Source organism: Pseudophryne corroboree, chromosome 5 (genome assembly GCF_028390025.1).
Source record: "Pseudophryne corroboree isolate aPseCor3 chromosome 5, aPseCor3.hap2, whole genome shotgun sequence".
In the NCBI taxonomy this organism is placed as follows: Eukaryota; Metazoa; Chordata; class Amphibia; order Anura; family Myobatrachidae; genus Pseudophryne; species Pseudophryne corroboree.
In genome coordinates this window covers 105778579-105793850 of record NC_086448.1, presented here as the reverse complement: position 1 = coordinate 105793850, position 15272 = coordinate 105778579, and the positions used below count along the sequence as shown (strand labels likewise).

General features: G+C 45.6%; 1 protein-coding gene across 1 annotated transcript in view; it reads right to left on the bottom strand.

The window, feature by feature from the left end:
- The window catches only part of LOC134927295 (macrophage mannose receptor 1-like), a 425485-nt gene that overhangs the window by 60569 nt on the left and 349644 nt on the right, over window positions 1-15272 (bottom strand). The window contains exons 23-24 of the mRNA XM_063921541.1: window positions 13423-13525; window positions 1559-1791 (exon numbers count right to left, since the gene is read on the bottom strand). Coding sequence (XP_063777611.1) covers window positions 1559-1791; window positions 13423-13525 — 336 coding nt within the window. The remainder of the gene's footprint in view (window positions 1-1558; window positions 1792-13422; window positions 13526-15272) is intronic.

The following is a 15272-nucleotide window of genomic DNA, read 5'->3' as shown; positions in this document are numbered from 1 at the left end:
AAACTTCCTGGCGGCAGCTTAGTTCTTCAGAAGATGACCTGGGTATGTTCAGTCAAAAATTTCTACGAGAGTAGGGGAGAAGAACAAGCGCCTTATGGTGCAGTAATTAAGTCAATAACGTATTGCAGACACGCCAATATAATTGCGTATCGAAAGATAGCTTGTATCAGGGCCTATCAGTTTCTTGTCCAGTAATTGCTCTCCACCTGTATATCAGGAGACATAGATCATCGCCCTATAGTGTAGTACCTTAATTTATCAGCTGGGGGTCCCTCCCCTAAATGTCATGCATACCAGTTTAAATACTTTAACCATGCATATCGGATAAGCCTTTATCCAGATGACCCAAGCCGGTCCCGTATAATACAATATCAGACTATCTTGTATCGAAAATTCAAAAATATTTTAATACGCAATAATAAAATAAAATATAGAAAAGCTTAGCTTAGTTATACAGGTAGTAGATAACTAGGTAGGTCGATCAGTCTCTCAACGCGTTTCGCCAGCTCAGGCTTCCTCAGGAGAATACAGAACCAAACAATATGAACATATTTATAGCTAGTGTCTATCTAGTAGTATAATTACTTCCGGTTCACGTCATTTCCGGAACCGGAAGTTGCGGCCGATGTACATACACCTTCAAATGTACAGAAAACATAGAACACACATGGAAAACATTGGTTACTCAGTGGGTATTAAATGCTGAAACAAGTTTTAAAGTCAGCCCACACAGTATATATTACACATTACAGTGATATTACAGGGAGAGCTGAACCCCCCAACTATTATATATATATATATATATATATCCATGGGAGTCCTGCACTCACGTCCGTAAATAATCAACTGTGGGGTGCACCCAGTAGAATCCACACAATCTCTGTAGATCAACATATATAGTAGTAGTAGTTCCAGTTTCCTGGGGGGCACTCTCCTTTGAACATCATCACAAAAAATTTCTTAATCCATAATAGGCTTTATTTGGTCTCACAATTGGCTTTATTAAGTCGACGTTTCGGCTCTATAAATGGAGCCTTTCTCAAGACAAGCCTTGCATACAATTTTATAGTCAAATGGTCACAACTAAAATAAGTGTAACTCAACAAAACAGCACTGAGGGTGGATTCGCAGTCACTCCAGCATATTAACTTCACAAAATGGAAAATATCCTGGATAACTATCCAAATAGTGGCACCTTGGTCAATAGAACCTCCCTGGGGATCACGAATCAACATCCAGTCAGCCACACTGACTGGATGTTGATTCGTGATCATTGATTTGTGACCATTTGACTATAAAATTGTATGCAAGGCTTGTCTTGAGAAAGGCTCCATTTATAGAGCCGAAACGTCGACTTAATAAAGCCAATTGTGAGACCAAATAAAGCCTATTATGGATTACGAAATTTCGTGTGATGATGTTCAAAGGAGAGTGCCCCCCAGGAAACTGGAACTACTACTACTATATATATATATATATATTCTCTTTGGTAAAAATTCATTTCTATGTACTACCGCTATTATTCTCTGAACAAATAAAATCTATTTACTGTACAAACCATGTTACTGTTGAGGCCAATCCAAAAAGGCTCCTTGTCTTTATTTAAATGGACCTTCAGAAACGACGTAGTGTACTCGTCTAAGATGCTGATTAGCTCAGAGCCTGAGTCCTTGCACCACCGCCGTGCTTCATCCCACTTCATCTTGGTTTTAACAATGGTGTAGCTGGAGTCACCGTGTTGATAAATGTTTGATGGAGGAACAGTAGTAGGGACAGGTTGTAGCGTGGGGTCTAAAACACAAAACGCAAACAAGCAAATTAGTTCAACAAACAGCAGCAACCAGATAAAACTTGCCTTAAGAATATTTATTATTGATTTATGTTGGTTATTGTTATATGCAAAGTTTTTACTTTATATAGCTATTTATATTTCTTACTGTTTTCAAACATGAGATAAGCGATTATATTCAGCCTAGACACTTTACAACATTTTACAAACTACCGTAATCAGAATATTTCATCATTGATTGTTCTCATCACCATGCATGATCTTCTGGTATACCATGCAGTGGAAAATCGTGCAGTTACAGTACATGATTTACATCACACACAATACAATCACATTGTAAAGCAGGTTTCTAAGGATGTTTTAATCGGAGCTAAATAATATAGATGAAACGATAATCTATATAGACAGCCTTTAATACAGTGAAACACTATATATAAGTTTAGCGCTCCAAACAATATGCATCTGGGTAGAGGCGTTTCTAGAGAGGAGGGGACCCGTGTGCAGACTCCATGTGTGGGCCCCCTCCTCTCCCATAGCCATCACCGCCACTGTTAGCGCTCTCAGCACAGTGCCAGAGTCTACAGCGCATGCGCAGGACTCAGAAAAGTGGCCGCCGCACCATTTTTTCGGAGTCCTGCGCTTGCGTTGTATACTCTGGCACTGTGCCAAAGTCTCTAGTGCTCAGTGCACTAGCAGCGGCGGTAATGGCTACGGGAGAGGAGGGGGCCCACACCATACTTGCCTACCCTCCCGGAATGGCCGGGAGGCTCCCGGCCCCCCGGAAAGGTGGGCAAGCCTCCTGCTTTCCCCCTCGGCCGCCCACAGCAGTGAACAAGTAGGCGGGCCAAGGGGGTCCGATGATGCGATTCGCGCTGAATCGCGTCATCGTAGCTCCGCCCCCCGCTATGCAGTGCCTAGTTTCTCGGCACAGCACAGTGGGGGGTGGAGTCACGATGACGCGACTCTGATGCAACGCCCCCGGACCGCCCATCCTGCTGCCGGTCACGCCCCTGAACCACCTGTCCTGCTGCTGGCCACGCCCCCATTCACCTACAAGGCTGCCTCCTCCCGGAGGAGGAGGCAGCAAAGTAGGTAAGTATGGCCCACACACAGTCACCGATGGACGCCGGATAGGCACTGCACACACTGCACCCATTATAGATATGCCACTGCAGCTGGGACTGAGTGCCAACCTGTTCTGCACTTCTAAAAAAAGTCAAGAACTATAGGAGAGTGGTCCCGCACAATTCTATCACGGTATTACTTATGAATCATTCAATGCACATAATAATTTAAGTGTTTGAATATCCAATCCAATCTCTAAATTGCAAAGCTATGTCCAAGTGTTCAAAATGGAAAAGGTAAAATCAAATGTCCTCTGTAGATCCTTCTGATTAGCCCAGTATTCTTCACATTCATAGGTGTGCGCAGGGGGGGTGCCTGGTGCGCACAGGCACCCCCTAATATCCGGCACCCCGATCTCACATGCCTAATGCAGCGATCGCCGAGCAGGCTGATAACTGTCCCCTCTGCGTTGCACCCTGTCAGGACTGCATTACTGACCGGACGCCTGGGTAATGAAGGGTGCCACTGCCACCGGCTTTCAAACTCCCGGCTCCATCTCCATGTACAAAAACTGCGTGATGTGACGTGATGACGTCATGCTGCTCGCACGCCCACCCGTCACACGCCCACCTCTCTCCTTCTATTCTATGCCAACGCCAGCCACTGATGAGGAGCAGCATGCAGCCAGCATTCCAGAAAGACAAATTCAATACTGGCAGGCGGTCGGCAGCAGCATTGACACGTTACTCGTTTTTCCAGCAGCAGCAGTAACTAGTCTGCGACTGTCAGTGTCAGGGAGTGACTGACTTGTAAATAAGCTGCTGCAACTTGCAGGGGAAAGAGAGGGGGATCCAGACCAGGTTGAGTAGGAGCAGTGTAATTGCAGTGAGTGCCATCAGGGGTGTTTATTTGGTGCACACCACAACATCTGACAATGTATCTGCTTTATTAGGATTGGTACAAGGGTGGATATTTTATATTGTGTTGACCATCAATAGATGGTGCTAGACACGCCCAAAAGGCGGTGCTAGACACACACCCTCCAACGGTGCACCCCCTAATAAAATGTGCTGTGCACGGCTATGTTCACATTACTAAAAAAGGTTGTTACATTCATATTTCCATCGCATTTCTCCTAGACTCCTCTGCTCATTGACCAACCGAATGCACCCTTTTCAGTATTTCTCAGGTGTTCTGCCCACCTTTCATTAAGGGGTCTGGATGTGTGGCCTGTACATTGTAGGTTGTAATCTCCTATTTCTGTCCGGTTGCTGTAGCGGAATATTTTTCTGTTTTACTTTCTTGCTTTTGATGGTTCCTACACATGAGGCATTAATCCACAACAGTGGAAGCCTTTAGTTTTTATGTGACTTGTTGCACCTGCTAACATCAACCATGTAATTAAGATAAGAAAGATGTCTTAAATGTTAACCTCATATTGGATGTTTTAGCTGTATTTATAAATAAATTGCAAAGGACACTCCCCCTAATGGACCCACCAATGGAAGTCCAGGAAGGGGGATAAATAGATCCTCTAGAACAGGGGTAGCCAACCCTGGTCCTCAAGAGCTACCAACAATTACCGTTTTCCAGGTCTCCTCACAGATTCACAAGTTAAGTAATTAGCTCCACCTGTGGATCTTTTAAAATGTGTCAGTGAGTAATGAGTGCACCTGCTAGGTGAGCTGAAAAACGTGAACTGTTGGTAGCTCTCAAGGACCAGGGTTGGCTACCACTGCTCTAGAAAATTAGCCCAGTGCACCTTGATAAATGCCCTTTTGAGCTGAAATGCATTGGTGGTGAGGACACACTGCAGGACAGCCTACCATAACCAGGACTCTGTTGGTGGATTTCCATTAATGGGAAGTACCTACAAAAGTTCTTTGTACCTGCTTGACTTGATGTGCGTTATACACCTTTACTCATGGTATGCTGCTATTTTTTGTGTCTGCTTTAAATTCTTTTTAAATAAAACAGTGTTACACTATTACCATTTTCTTGTCTCCATATACACACCTATTCGGTTGGTCGATGAGTGAAGGAGTCTAGGAGAAATGGGATTGAAATATAAGTGTAACAACCTTTTTTAGTAATGGAGTCATGTGAAGAATACTGGGCTAATCAGAAGGATCTACAGAGAACATTTGATTTTATCTTTTCCATTTTGAACACTTGGACATAGCTTTTCAATTTAGAGATCGGCTTGGAAAGGCAAACACTTAAATTATTATGTGCATTGAATGATTCATAAGTAATACCTTGATAGAATTGCGTGGGACCACTCTCCTATAGTACTTGATTAAGCTTTAATACAAGTCTAGGGGGTATATTTACTAAAGTGCAGGTGTTTAGAAGTGTAGCTGTTGCCCATAACAACCAATCAGATTCTAGCTATTATCTTGTAGGTGCTAGATAAATGATAAAGTAGAATCTAATTGTATGCTTTGGGCAACATCTCCACTTATAAAACCCATACTTTAGTAAACATACCCCTCGGTACCTATAAATATTCCATTAGGTAATATTCCTGTGGCAGAACTAGTGAGTGGTAGGTCCAGGTGTAACGACATGCACTGCCCACATGATAAAAATTCAGTGGTGTTTGAAAGTTTGTGAACCCTTCAGAATTTTCTATATTTCTGCTGAAATTTGGCCTAAAACTACCTCAGATTTTCACAGAAGTCATAAAAGTAGATAAAGAGAATGAAATCAAAGAAATGACACAAAAATATTAGCTGTGCTAATTTTTTTTTATTGAGGATAATGATCCAATATCACATATCTGTGAGTGGCAAAAGTATGTGAACCTTTGCTTTCAGTATCTGGTATGACCCCATACCAGCAGCGGGAGTATGTTATAGAATGGCTCAGTTCAACTGCTGATACAGTGAAAAACCACCATGTATTGTTTCCTGTGCTATTTATTTCCTGTGGAACATACAAGGCCCGATTCTGAGGTGGGAGTAAAGCAAAATAGAGCAAACTGTGCACCTGGATAAATGATATTACAATGCAAGGAATACACATACATTTGTTGTTTTTGTATGCAGTGTAAATACTGTCTGCTTTTGCATTTAGCCCACAAATGCTGGACAGATTTATTTCTCTTACGTCCGAGAGGATGCTGGGGACTTCGTAAGGACCATGGGGTATAGACGGGCTTCGCAGGAGACATGGGCACTATAAAGAACTTTTAGTATGGGTGTGCACTGGCTCCTCCCTCTCTGCCCCTCCTCCAGACCTCAGTTAGATTTTGTGCCCAGAGGAGATAGGGTGCATTACAGGGGAGCTCTCCAGAGTTTCTCTGAAAAAGAATTTTGGGGGTAATTCCAAGTTGATCGCAGCAGGAAATTTTTTAGCGGTTGGGCAAAACCATGTACACTGCAGGGGGGCAGATATAACATGTGCAGAGATCCCCCGCCATTTTTTGAATTTTGAAGCTGGACCGAATCCCTCCGCTGGAGGGGGCGGAGCTTGATCCCTCGGAACTAACAGCGCTATTTTCTCCACAGAAGCTGCAAGAGAAGCTGGCTCCCCGGACTCTCCCCTGCTGAAGTCGGTGACAGAGGGCTGAAAATAGGGGGGGGGGGGGCATCTTTTTTAGGCACAGTGAGTGTATACACATTGATTATATATATAAAAAGCGCTATCTGGGTTTGTTCCAGTGTCAGTTGACGCTGGGTGTGTGCTGGCATACTCTCTCTCTGTCTCTCCAAAGGGCCTTGTTGGGGAATTGTCCCCTTGTAGATATATCCCTGTGTGTGTGGGGGTGTTGGTACGTGCATGTCGGCATGTCTGAAGCGGAAGGCTCGTCCAAGGAGGAGGTGGAGCAGATGAGTGGTGTGTCTCCGTCGGCAACGCCGACTCATGATTGGATGGACATGTGGGAGTAAATCCACGGATTGGACTGGGTCACAGGGCCCTTCTGGGTCTCAAAAACGTCCCCTATGTCAAATAGTAGACACTGATACCGACACGGATTCTGATTCCAGTGTCGACTACGATGATGCAAAATTGCACCCAAGGGTGGCAAAAAGTATTCAGTTTATGATTATTGCAATAAAAGATGTTTTGCATATCACAGATGACCCCTCTGTCCCTGACACGAGGGTGCTCATGTATAAGGAAAAGAAACCTGAGGTAACCTTTCCCCCATCTCATGAGCTTAACGAGTTATTTGAAAAAGCTTGGGAAACTCCAGATAAAAAACTGCAGATTCCCAAAAGGGTTCTGCACAGGACAGGGTACGTTGGGAATCCTCTCCCAGGGTGGACAAGGCTTTAACACGCCTGTCCAAGAAGGTGGCGCTATCGTCTCCGGACACGGCAGCCCTCAAGGATCCTGCTGATCGCAGACAGGAGACTACTTTAAAGTCTATCTATGCGCATACAGGTGCTTTGCTCAGACCGGCAATAGCATCGGCATGGGTATGTAGCGCAGTTGAAGCATGGACAGATACCTTGTCAGCTGACCTTGATACCCTAGACAGGGATACCATTTTATTAACCTTAGCCCACATTAAAGACGCAGTCTTATATATGAGAGATGCTCAAAGAGACGTTGGGCTGCTGGGTTCCAGAGCCAATGCCATGGATATTTCTGCGAGACGAGCTCTATGGACCCGCCAATGGACGAGTGATGCAGACTCAAAGATGCATATGGAGGTTTTACCTTACAAGAGTGAAGTGTTGTTTGGGGAGGGGCTCGCGGACCTGGTTGCCACAGCTACCGCGGGTAAATCTACCTATTTACCTTTTGTTCCCCAACAGCAAAAGAAAACTCCACAGTATTAGATGCAGTCCTTTCGGTCGCATAAGTCCAGAAGAGGTCGGGGTTCCTCCTTCCTTGCCAGTGGTAAGGGTAGAGGAAAGAAACACCTGCTTCGGCTAGTTCCGAGTAGCAGAAGTCCTCCCCGGCTTCTACAAAATCCACCGCATGACGCTGGGGCTCCCCTAAGGGAGTCCGCACCAGTGGGGGCACGACTTCGACTTTTCAGCCAGATCTGGATTCTTTCAGACGTGGATCCTTGGGCGATGGAAATTGTTTCCCAAGGCTACAAGCTGGAATTCGAAGAGGTGCCCCCTCGCCGATTTTTCAAGTCGGCCTTGCCAGCTTCACCCTGGAGAGGGAAGTGGTGTTAGCTGCAATTCAAAAGCTGTGTCAACAGCAAGTGGTGGTCAAGGTATTATTCAACCCTGTTTGTGGTCCCGAAGCCGGATGGTTCGGTCAGACCCATTATAAATCTAAAATCCCTAAACCTGTACTTGAAAAAGTTCAAATTCAAGATGGAATCGCTCCGAGCTGTAATATCCAGCCTGGAAGGGGGGGATTTGATGGTGTCACTAGACATAAAGGATGCATAATTTCATGTCCCCATTTACCCCCCTCATCAGGAGTACCTGAGATTCGCTGTACAGGACTGTCATTACCAGTTTCAGACGTTGCCGTTTGAGCTTTCCACGGCCCCGAGGATTTTCACCAAGGTATTGGCGGAGATGATGGTGCTCCTGCGCAAGCAGGGAGTCACAATTATCCTATACTTGGATGATCTCCTGATAAAGGTGAGATCGAGAGACCAATTGCTGAAGATCGTGTCGCTCTCCCTGAAAGTGCTGCAACAGCACGGTTGGATTCTCAATCTGCTAAAGTCACAATTGGTTCCAACGACTCGGCTATCATTCCTAGGCATGATTCTGGACACGGAACAAAAGAGGGTTTTTCTCCCATTGGAAAAAGCCCAGGATCTCCAGAACATGGTCAGAGACCTGCTAAAACCAAAAAGAGTGTCTGTTCATCAATGCACTCGAGTTCTGGGAAAAATGGTGGCAGCCTACGAGGCCATCCCCTTCGGCAGGTTTCATGCGAGGACTTTTCAGTGGGACCTTCTGGACAAGTGGTCCGGGTCCCATATACATATACATCAGAAAATAAACCTGTCCCCCAGGGCGTCTCTCCTGTGGTGGCTGCAGAGTGCTCACCTTCTAGAGGGTCGCAGGTTCGGCATTCAAGACTGGGTTCTGGTGACCACAGACACGAGCCTCCGAGGATGGGGAGCAGTCACACAAGGAAGAAATTTTCAGGGACTATGGTCAAGCCAGGAGGCTTGTCTACACATCAACATACTGGAATTGAGGGCCATATACAACGGCCCACGACAAGCGGATAATCTTCTTCGCGACCTACCGGTTCTGATTCAATCAGACAACGTCACAGCCGTGGCTCATGTAAACCGCCAAGGCGGCACAAGGAGCAGAGTGGTGATGGCGGAAGCCACCAGGATTCTTCGCTGGGCGGAAAATCACGTAAGCGCTCTGTCAGCTGTCTTCATTCCGGGAGTGGACAACTGGGAAGCAGACTTCCTCAGCAGACACGATCTCCATCCAGGAGAGTAGGGACTTCATCAAGAAGTTTTTGCAGAGATAACATGTCTTTGGGGAATTCCTCAAATAGACATGATGGCGTCACGCCTCAACAAGAAGCTTCGGAGGTATTGTGCCAGGTCACGGGACCCTCAGGCAGTAGCAGTAGACGCCCTAGTGACACCATGGGTGTTTCAGTCGGTCTATGTATTTCCTCCTCTTCCTCTAATCTCAAAAATATTGAGAAACCTAAAACAAAGAAGAGTGCAGACAATACTCATTGTTCCAGATTGGCCTGGTACTCAGATCTTCAGGAAATGCGCACAGAAGATCCGTGGCCCCTTCCTCTCAAGGAGGACCTGTTACAGCAGGGGCCATGTGTGTTCCAAGACTTACCGCGGTTACGTTTGACGGCATGGTGGTTGAACACCGAATCCTAGCTGGGAAAGGTATTCCGGAGGAAGTCATCCCTACTCTGATAAAGGCTAGGAAGGAGGTGACGGCAAAGCATTATCACCGTATCTGGAGAAAGTATGCATCTTGGCGTGAAGCCAAGAATGCTCCTACAGAAGATTTCCATCTGGGCCGGTTTCTCCACTTTCTACAGACAGGAGTGGATATGGGCCTAAAGTTAGGCTCCATTAAGGTACAGATTTCGGCCCTATCTATATTCTTTCAGAGGGAATTGGCTTCTCTCCCAGAAGTCCAGACGTTTGTGAAGGGAGTGCTGCACATCCAGCCCCCCTTTGTGCCCCCAGTGGCACCGTGGGACATTAACGTGGTGTTAAGTTTCCTGAAATCTCACTGGTTTAAACCTCTTCAAACAGTTGAATTAAAATTTCTCACGTGGAAGGTGGTCATGTTATTGGCCTTGGCATCTGCAAGGCGCATGTCTGAATTGGCGGCCTTGTCCCACAAGAGCCCATATTTGATTTTCCATGTGGATAGAGCAGAGTTGAGGACGCATCCTCAATTTTTGCCTAAGGTGGTTTCTTCATTTCATATGAACCAACCTATTGTGGTGCCTGTGGCTACGGGGGACTGGGAGGACCCCAAGTCCCTGGATGTAGTCAGGACCTTTAAAATTTATGTAGCCAGGACGGCTAGGGTTAGGAAAACAGAGGCTCTGTTTGTCCTGTATGCAGCCAACAAGGTTGGCACTCTCCTGCTTCTAAGCAGACTATTGCTCGCTGGATCTGTAACACGATTCAGCAGGCTCATTCTACGGCTGGATTGCCGTTACCAAATTCAGTAAAGGCCATTCCACTAGGAAGGTGGGCTCTTCTTGGGCGACTGCCCGAGGCGTCTTGGAATTACAGCTTTGCCGAGCAGCTACTTGGTCGGGTTCAAACACTTTTGCAAAATTCGACAAGTTTGATACCCTGGCTGATGAGGACCTTGCGTTTGCTTAGTCGGTGCTGCAGAGTCATCCGCACTCTCCCGCCCGGTTGGGAGCTTTGGTATAAACCCCATGCTCCTTACGGAGTCCCCAGCATCCTCTAGGACGTAAGAGAAAATAAGACTTTTAAACCTACCGGTAAATCTTTTTCTCCTGGTCCGTAGAGGATGCTGGGCGCCCGTCCCAGTGCGGACTACATCTGCAAGACTTGTATATAGTTGTTGCTTTCATAAGGGTTATGTTACAGTTAGGATCGGTCTGTGACTGATACTGTTTTTTGTTCATACTGTTAACTGGTTGCGTATATTCCAGGTTATATGGTATGATTGGTGTGGGCTGGTATGAATCTTTCCCTTAGATTAACAAAATCCTTTCCTCATATTGTCCATTCCTCTGGGCACAGTTCTCTAACTGAGGTTTGGAGGAGGGGCATAGAGGGAGGAGCCAGTGCACACCCATACTAAAAGTTCTTTATAGTGCCCATGTCTCCTGCGGAGTCTGTCTATACCTCATGGTCCTTACGGAGTCCTCAGCATCCTCTACGGACTAGGAGAAAAAGATTTACCAGTAGGTTTAAAATCTTATTTTTTACACTGCAAAGTCTTTATTCACAAACACAGAAACCTACTAGCAGGGACAAACCAGGGGTCTCTGAAATGTCCCTGCCATTCTTGCATGCACACGACAAGGTACGTGACCATGGCTCATGGGGCATGGCTAGGTTACCAACTCATCCCTTTAATTCTGGACACATATTAATTACACAGGTTCTGTGGCTGGCTGACTTCAAGACTCAATTTCACCTGGTTTTAAATCAGCCACAGAACCTGTGTAAGTAATAATTTAGTAAGAATTAAAGGGGTGAGGGGGTAACCCTAGGCATGGCCTAGTGGCATGCCCTATCTTTCTGTATGTCAGATGGCTGAGCAGAGTGTCGGGGGGCGGAGCTTCTTGGCCAGCCCGACTCTGAGAGCTGGGCAGCCGACCACAGAGCCTGGGCTGTTTGGTCAGCCCCTGGCTCTCTATCTGCTGTATGGCCGAGCAGCCTGTTATGCGGGGCCACCCAATCAGACCATTGACCCTTCTTGCGTTTGTCAGAACTGCCAGATGGGCAGTCCGGCACTGCTTACTGGTATGTAGTTTGAGTGTGTCAGGAAACCGTAGCACCTAGTTAAATCACATGCTAAAAAGGGGAGAACATACAGACTCTACACCAATGGTGCATTGGTCAAGAATTGTACTCAGGTCTGTGAGAAAGTAATGTGATCCACTGTGCCATCTGTGCTGTGAATTCTTCTTTAAGAATTTAGCAAATCTGGATTTGTCCGGGTACTGTATGTCACCACTTTAACTGTTATCTTATAGTTTGCACACTACAGTATATTTGGTTCACACACAGCACCTCAGAACACCCAAATTAGTATACCTTTCATGAATTGCAAGGGTGAGACAGATATAAATACTTGTTCTCAGTGGCAGCATCAGGGTTAGTGACACCCATCGCATAGGCAAACACAGGGGGGGGGGTGTTTCCGGTTGCCCGGAAACCCCCCTCCTCTTGGCAAGTGGCTCAAATTATGACCACAATAGTAATGATGTGTAATACAGTTACTAGTGCTTCCGCCACATCGTGCAATTTAAGGTACAGAGGAGAACTGCTGCACATGTCCAGTGGTAGCAGCTTCTTCTACCAAGTTTGCTGTGTGACCCGTGCTCTGGACCAGAGAGTAGCTACCAGGAATAAGAGACAGGAGCCTTACCATGAGGTGGGAGAATGTGTGCTTGGAAAGTGCAGTACTGGTTCTATTATGTTTGTGTGTTTATTTATTATGGGATGTTTAACTTTTTCCTGACCACTTATTTATATTATTTAAATATTTTTGATACAGCCTATACTATACAGTTTCCAGTACATAAAAAGACCAATGTTTAGGGTCGTTACTATGTTCTTCTAATGCTCACCTAGACTCCTGCACTTACTCCATTGTTCCGCAGAGTGGAAAATTGTGGTTTGTATTTGGAAACCCCCCTCTAGAAATCCTGCGTTTGCCACTGCATCGGGGCCTATAGCCACTTCTGTGTGCACCTACGGTGTGCATGTCTGAAAAGAATGCGTGGCTTACCAGAAAGGGGGAGTGGCCTCACGGAATTCCCCCATTTGCATCACTATTGGGAGTGTGGCCCTGTGCAAAAACCCACCGGTCACATCACTCTGGGGGCCTGCCCAGCATCCTTGGAGATGCTGGGCTTTCCCCAGAGACTTTGGCTTTACTGCCGGCTCCTTCTCAGTGACAGTAACCAGGCGCTACAGGAGAATGTCACACTGCAGCACATGGCTCATGCCACTGCTGGCATTTTGCTGTCACCCTCTGGAAGGGAAACATATGGGTGTGACTATTGCTTGTTCTGTTCAGTCTGGGAAGATATGCAGTAGTCAGCATTATTTAAAACTATTATACAGGTCAACATGAAAAGAAGGTTATGTAGTCCATAGCAACCAATCAGATTTGTAACTGTCATTTTTTCAGCACAGGTTTGAAAGTGCATATCAACTATTGTACCCGTTTTTATAACTGTCCCCAATGACTTTAGTTACAAAGCACCACACGTTTCTCATTTGTTACTAACTGTAATAGAGCCGTCTAAATGACAACCTTCAAGATAAATGCAGCCCTTCCAAGACCTCTAACCCAGATTTATAGATTCTGTTGTATGACCTCCATTTTGTAATGACATTCGGTAAGTGGTCACACACTTAGGACAGAAATATGGCTCTGTACATGGGCTGCATTAAAATAGGAGATACATACCTTTAGATTTCTGGCATATGTATCCTTTATTCAGTTTACATTCTTCTACGATCCATGAACCAGCATCCAAAACAGGACCACATTTCATAGCCACACAGTCGGTCTACATGAAAATCATCAGAGGAGAAGATTCTCATTAAAATATTGTACATTAGAAAATTTTGCATGATATAAAACAAAGTTTTGGAGCATTGTTCTGCTATGTAGTGTATTCTACATATCACTATATAACTTTTTAGTCCCTTCTACTAATACAGTAAATGTGAGGTAAATAGAATGGTCTGACGAATCTTTGGATCTGGGACCATTTGTGGTCCATGAAAGACAAGTTGGGAAACCACTTGCATGCCTAGTGACTTTCGATGTGCACTAAAAAGTAGTACCAGCTTTGAGAGATTAATACAGGTTGAGTATCCCATATCCAAATATTCCAAAATACGGAATATTCCGAAATACGGAATTTTTTGAGTGAGAGTGAGATAGTGAAACCTTTGTTTCTGATGGCTCAGTGTACACACACTTTGTTTAATGCACAAAGTTATTAAAAATATTGGCTAAAATGACCTTCAGGCTGTGTGTATAAGGTGTATATGAAACATACAGATGGGTCCTCTGTTGTCTTGGCAGTTTCTGTGACTAGCGTGCCCGCCTGGGCGCACCTAGTCACTGTGAGCTTCGCCGGCTGAATGGGAGCGCGCGCCTGGACGGAGACACTCCCCATTCAGTGTAATGGAGAGCGTTTCTGTCCGCGCGCCCAGACAGAGACGCTCTGAATGGGAAGCGTCTCATGCTCTCCCGGACAAATCGCCTAGTCACGCCAGGAGTGCACGCCTGCGACTAGGCAGGCCAAGATAACGGAGGACCCATCTGTAAATGCATTCTGTGTTTAGACTTAGGTCACATCGCCATGATATCTCATTATGCTATGCAATTATTCCAATATACGGAAATATCCAATATCCAAAATATTTCTGGTCCCAAGCATTTTGGATAAGGGATACTCAACCTGTAATGGACATTTCTAAGGTTGTTCTGCAGAATATCCACCTCCTTCCACATTCAGCTAAAAAGATTACTGGGGTAGGACCAGTCCCAGTTCCACCCCAACCACAAAAAAATTGAGCTGACCATTGCTGTCACAATTTTATTCATAGGGCTAAAGGACAAGTCACAGAACAGTGAAGCAAAAGCATAAATTAAAAACTTTATTGCTGGATCTTCACTACTCTGCAAAATAGATTTTAGGATTTACATTGCTCTGTATAACTAGATTTTAAGCATGAAACTACCTCAATCCACCCAAAGGTCAGCCATGTTGGTCTGCAAGTCATTGCACTTTGGTAGATTTCTTGTAGCACCTGGGCAATTAATCACAAAATGGGCAGTGCAACCAGGGCCATCTGAACAGCATTGTAGGCCCTGTGCAATGCAATGCACTGGGGCCACTACCCACCCATTGAATAAATGATAAAAGAAAATCATAGCATACCCCTCCATTGGTCTGAACCTTCACTCCACATACTTCCATACCACCCACCAATCAGTATGCTGACAGTTATTCACTGTCTGGATGCAGGCTGGGAAGCCGGAAGAGAATGCTGCACTCTGATTGGTGGATAGATCCAGCCATCCACCAGTCAGCTGTTAACCGCCATTCACTGTGTGGCTGCAGGCTGGGTGGTGGTAGGTAGAGAATGCAGCCTGGCCTCTCTGATTGGGTGTAAATTACAATCAGAGCAGGCAGCTAAGAAGCTTTGGAGGCACCTGCGCTGGGTGGGTGGAAAGGGTGGCAAATGCCCCTTGGCTTGGCACACCCCTGCTTGAAGGGTCATTGAATCATGGGGCCCTGG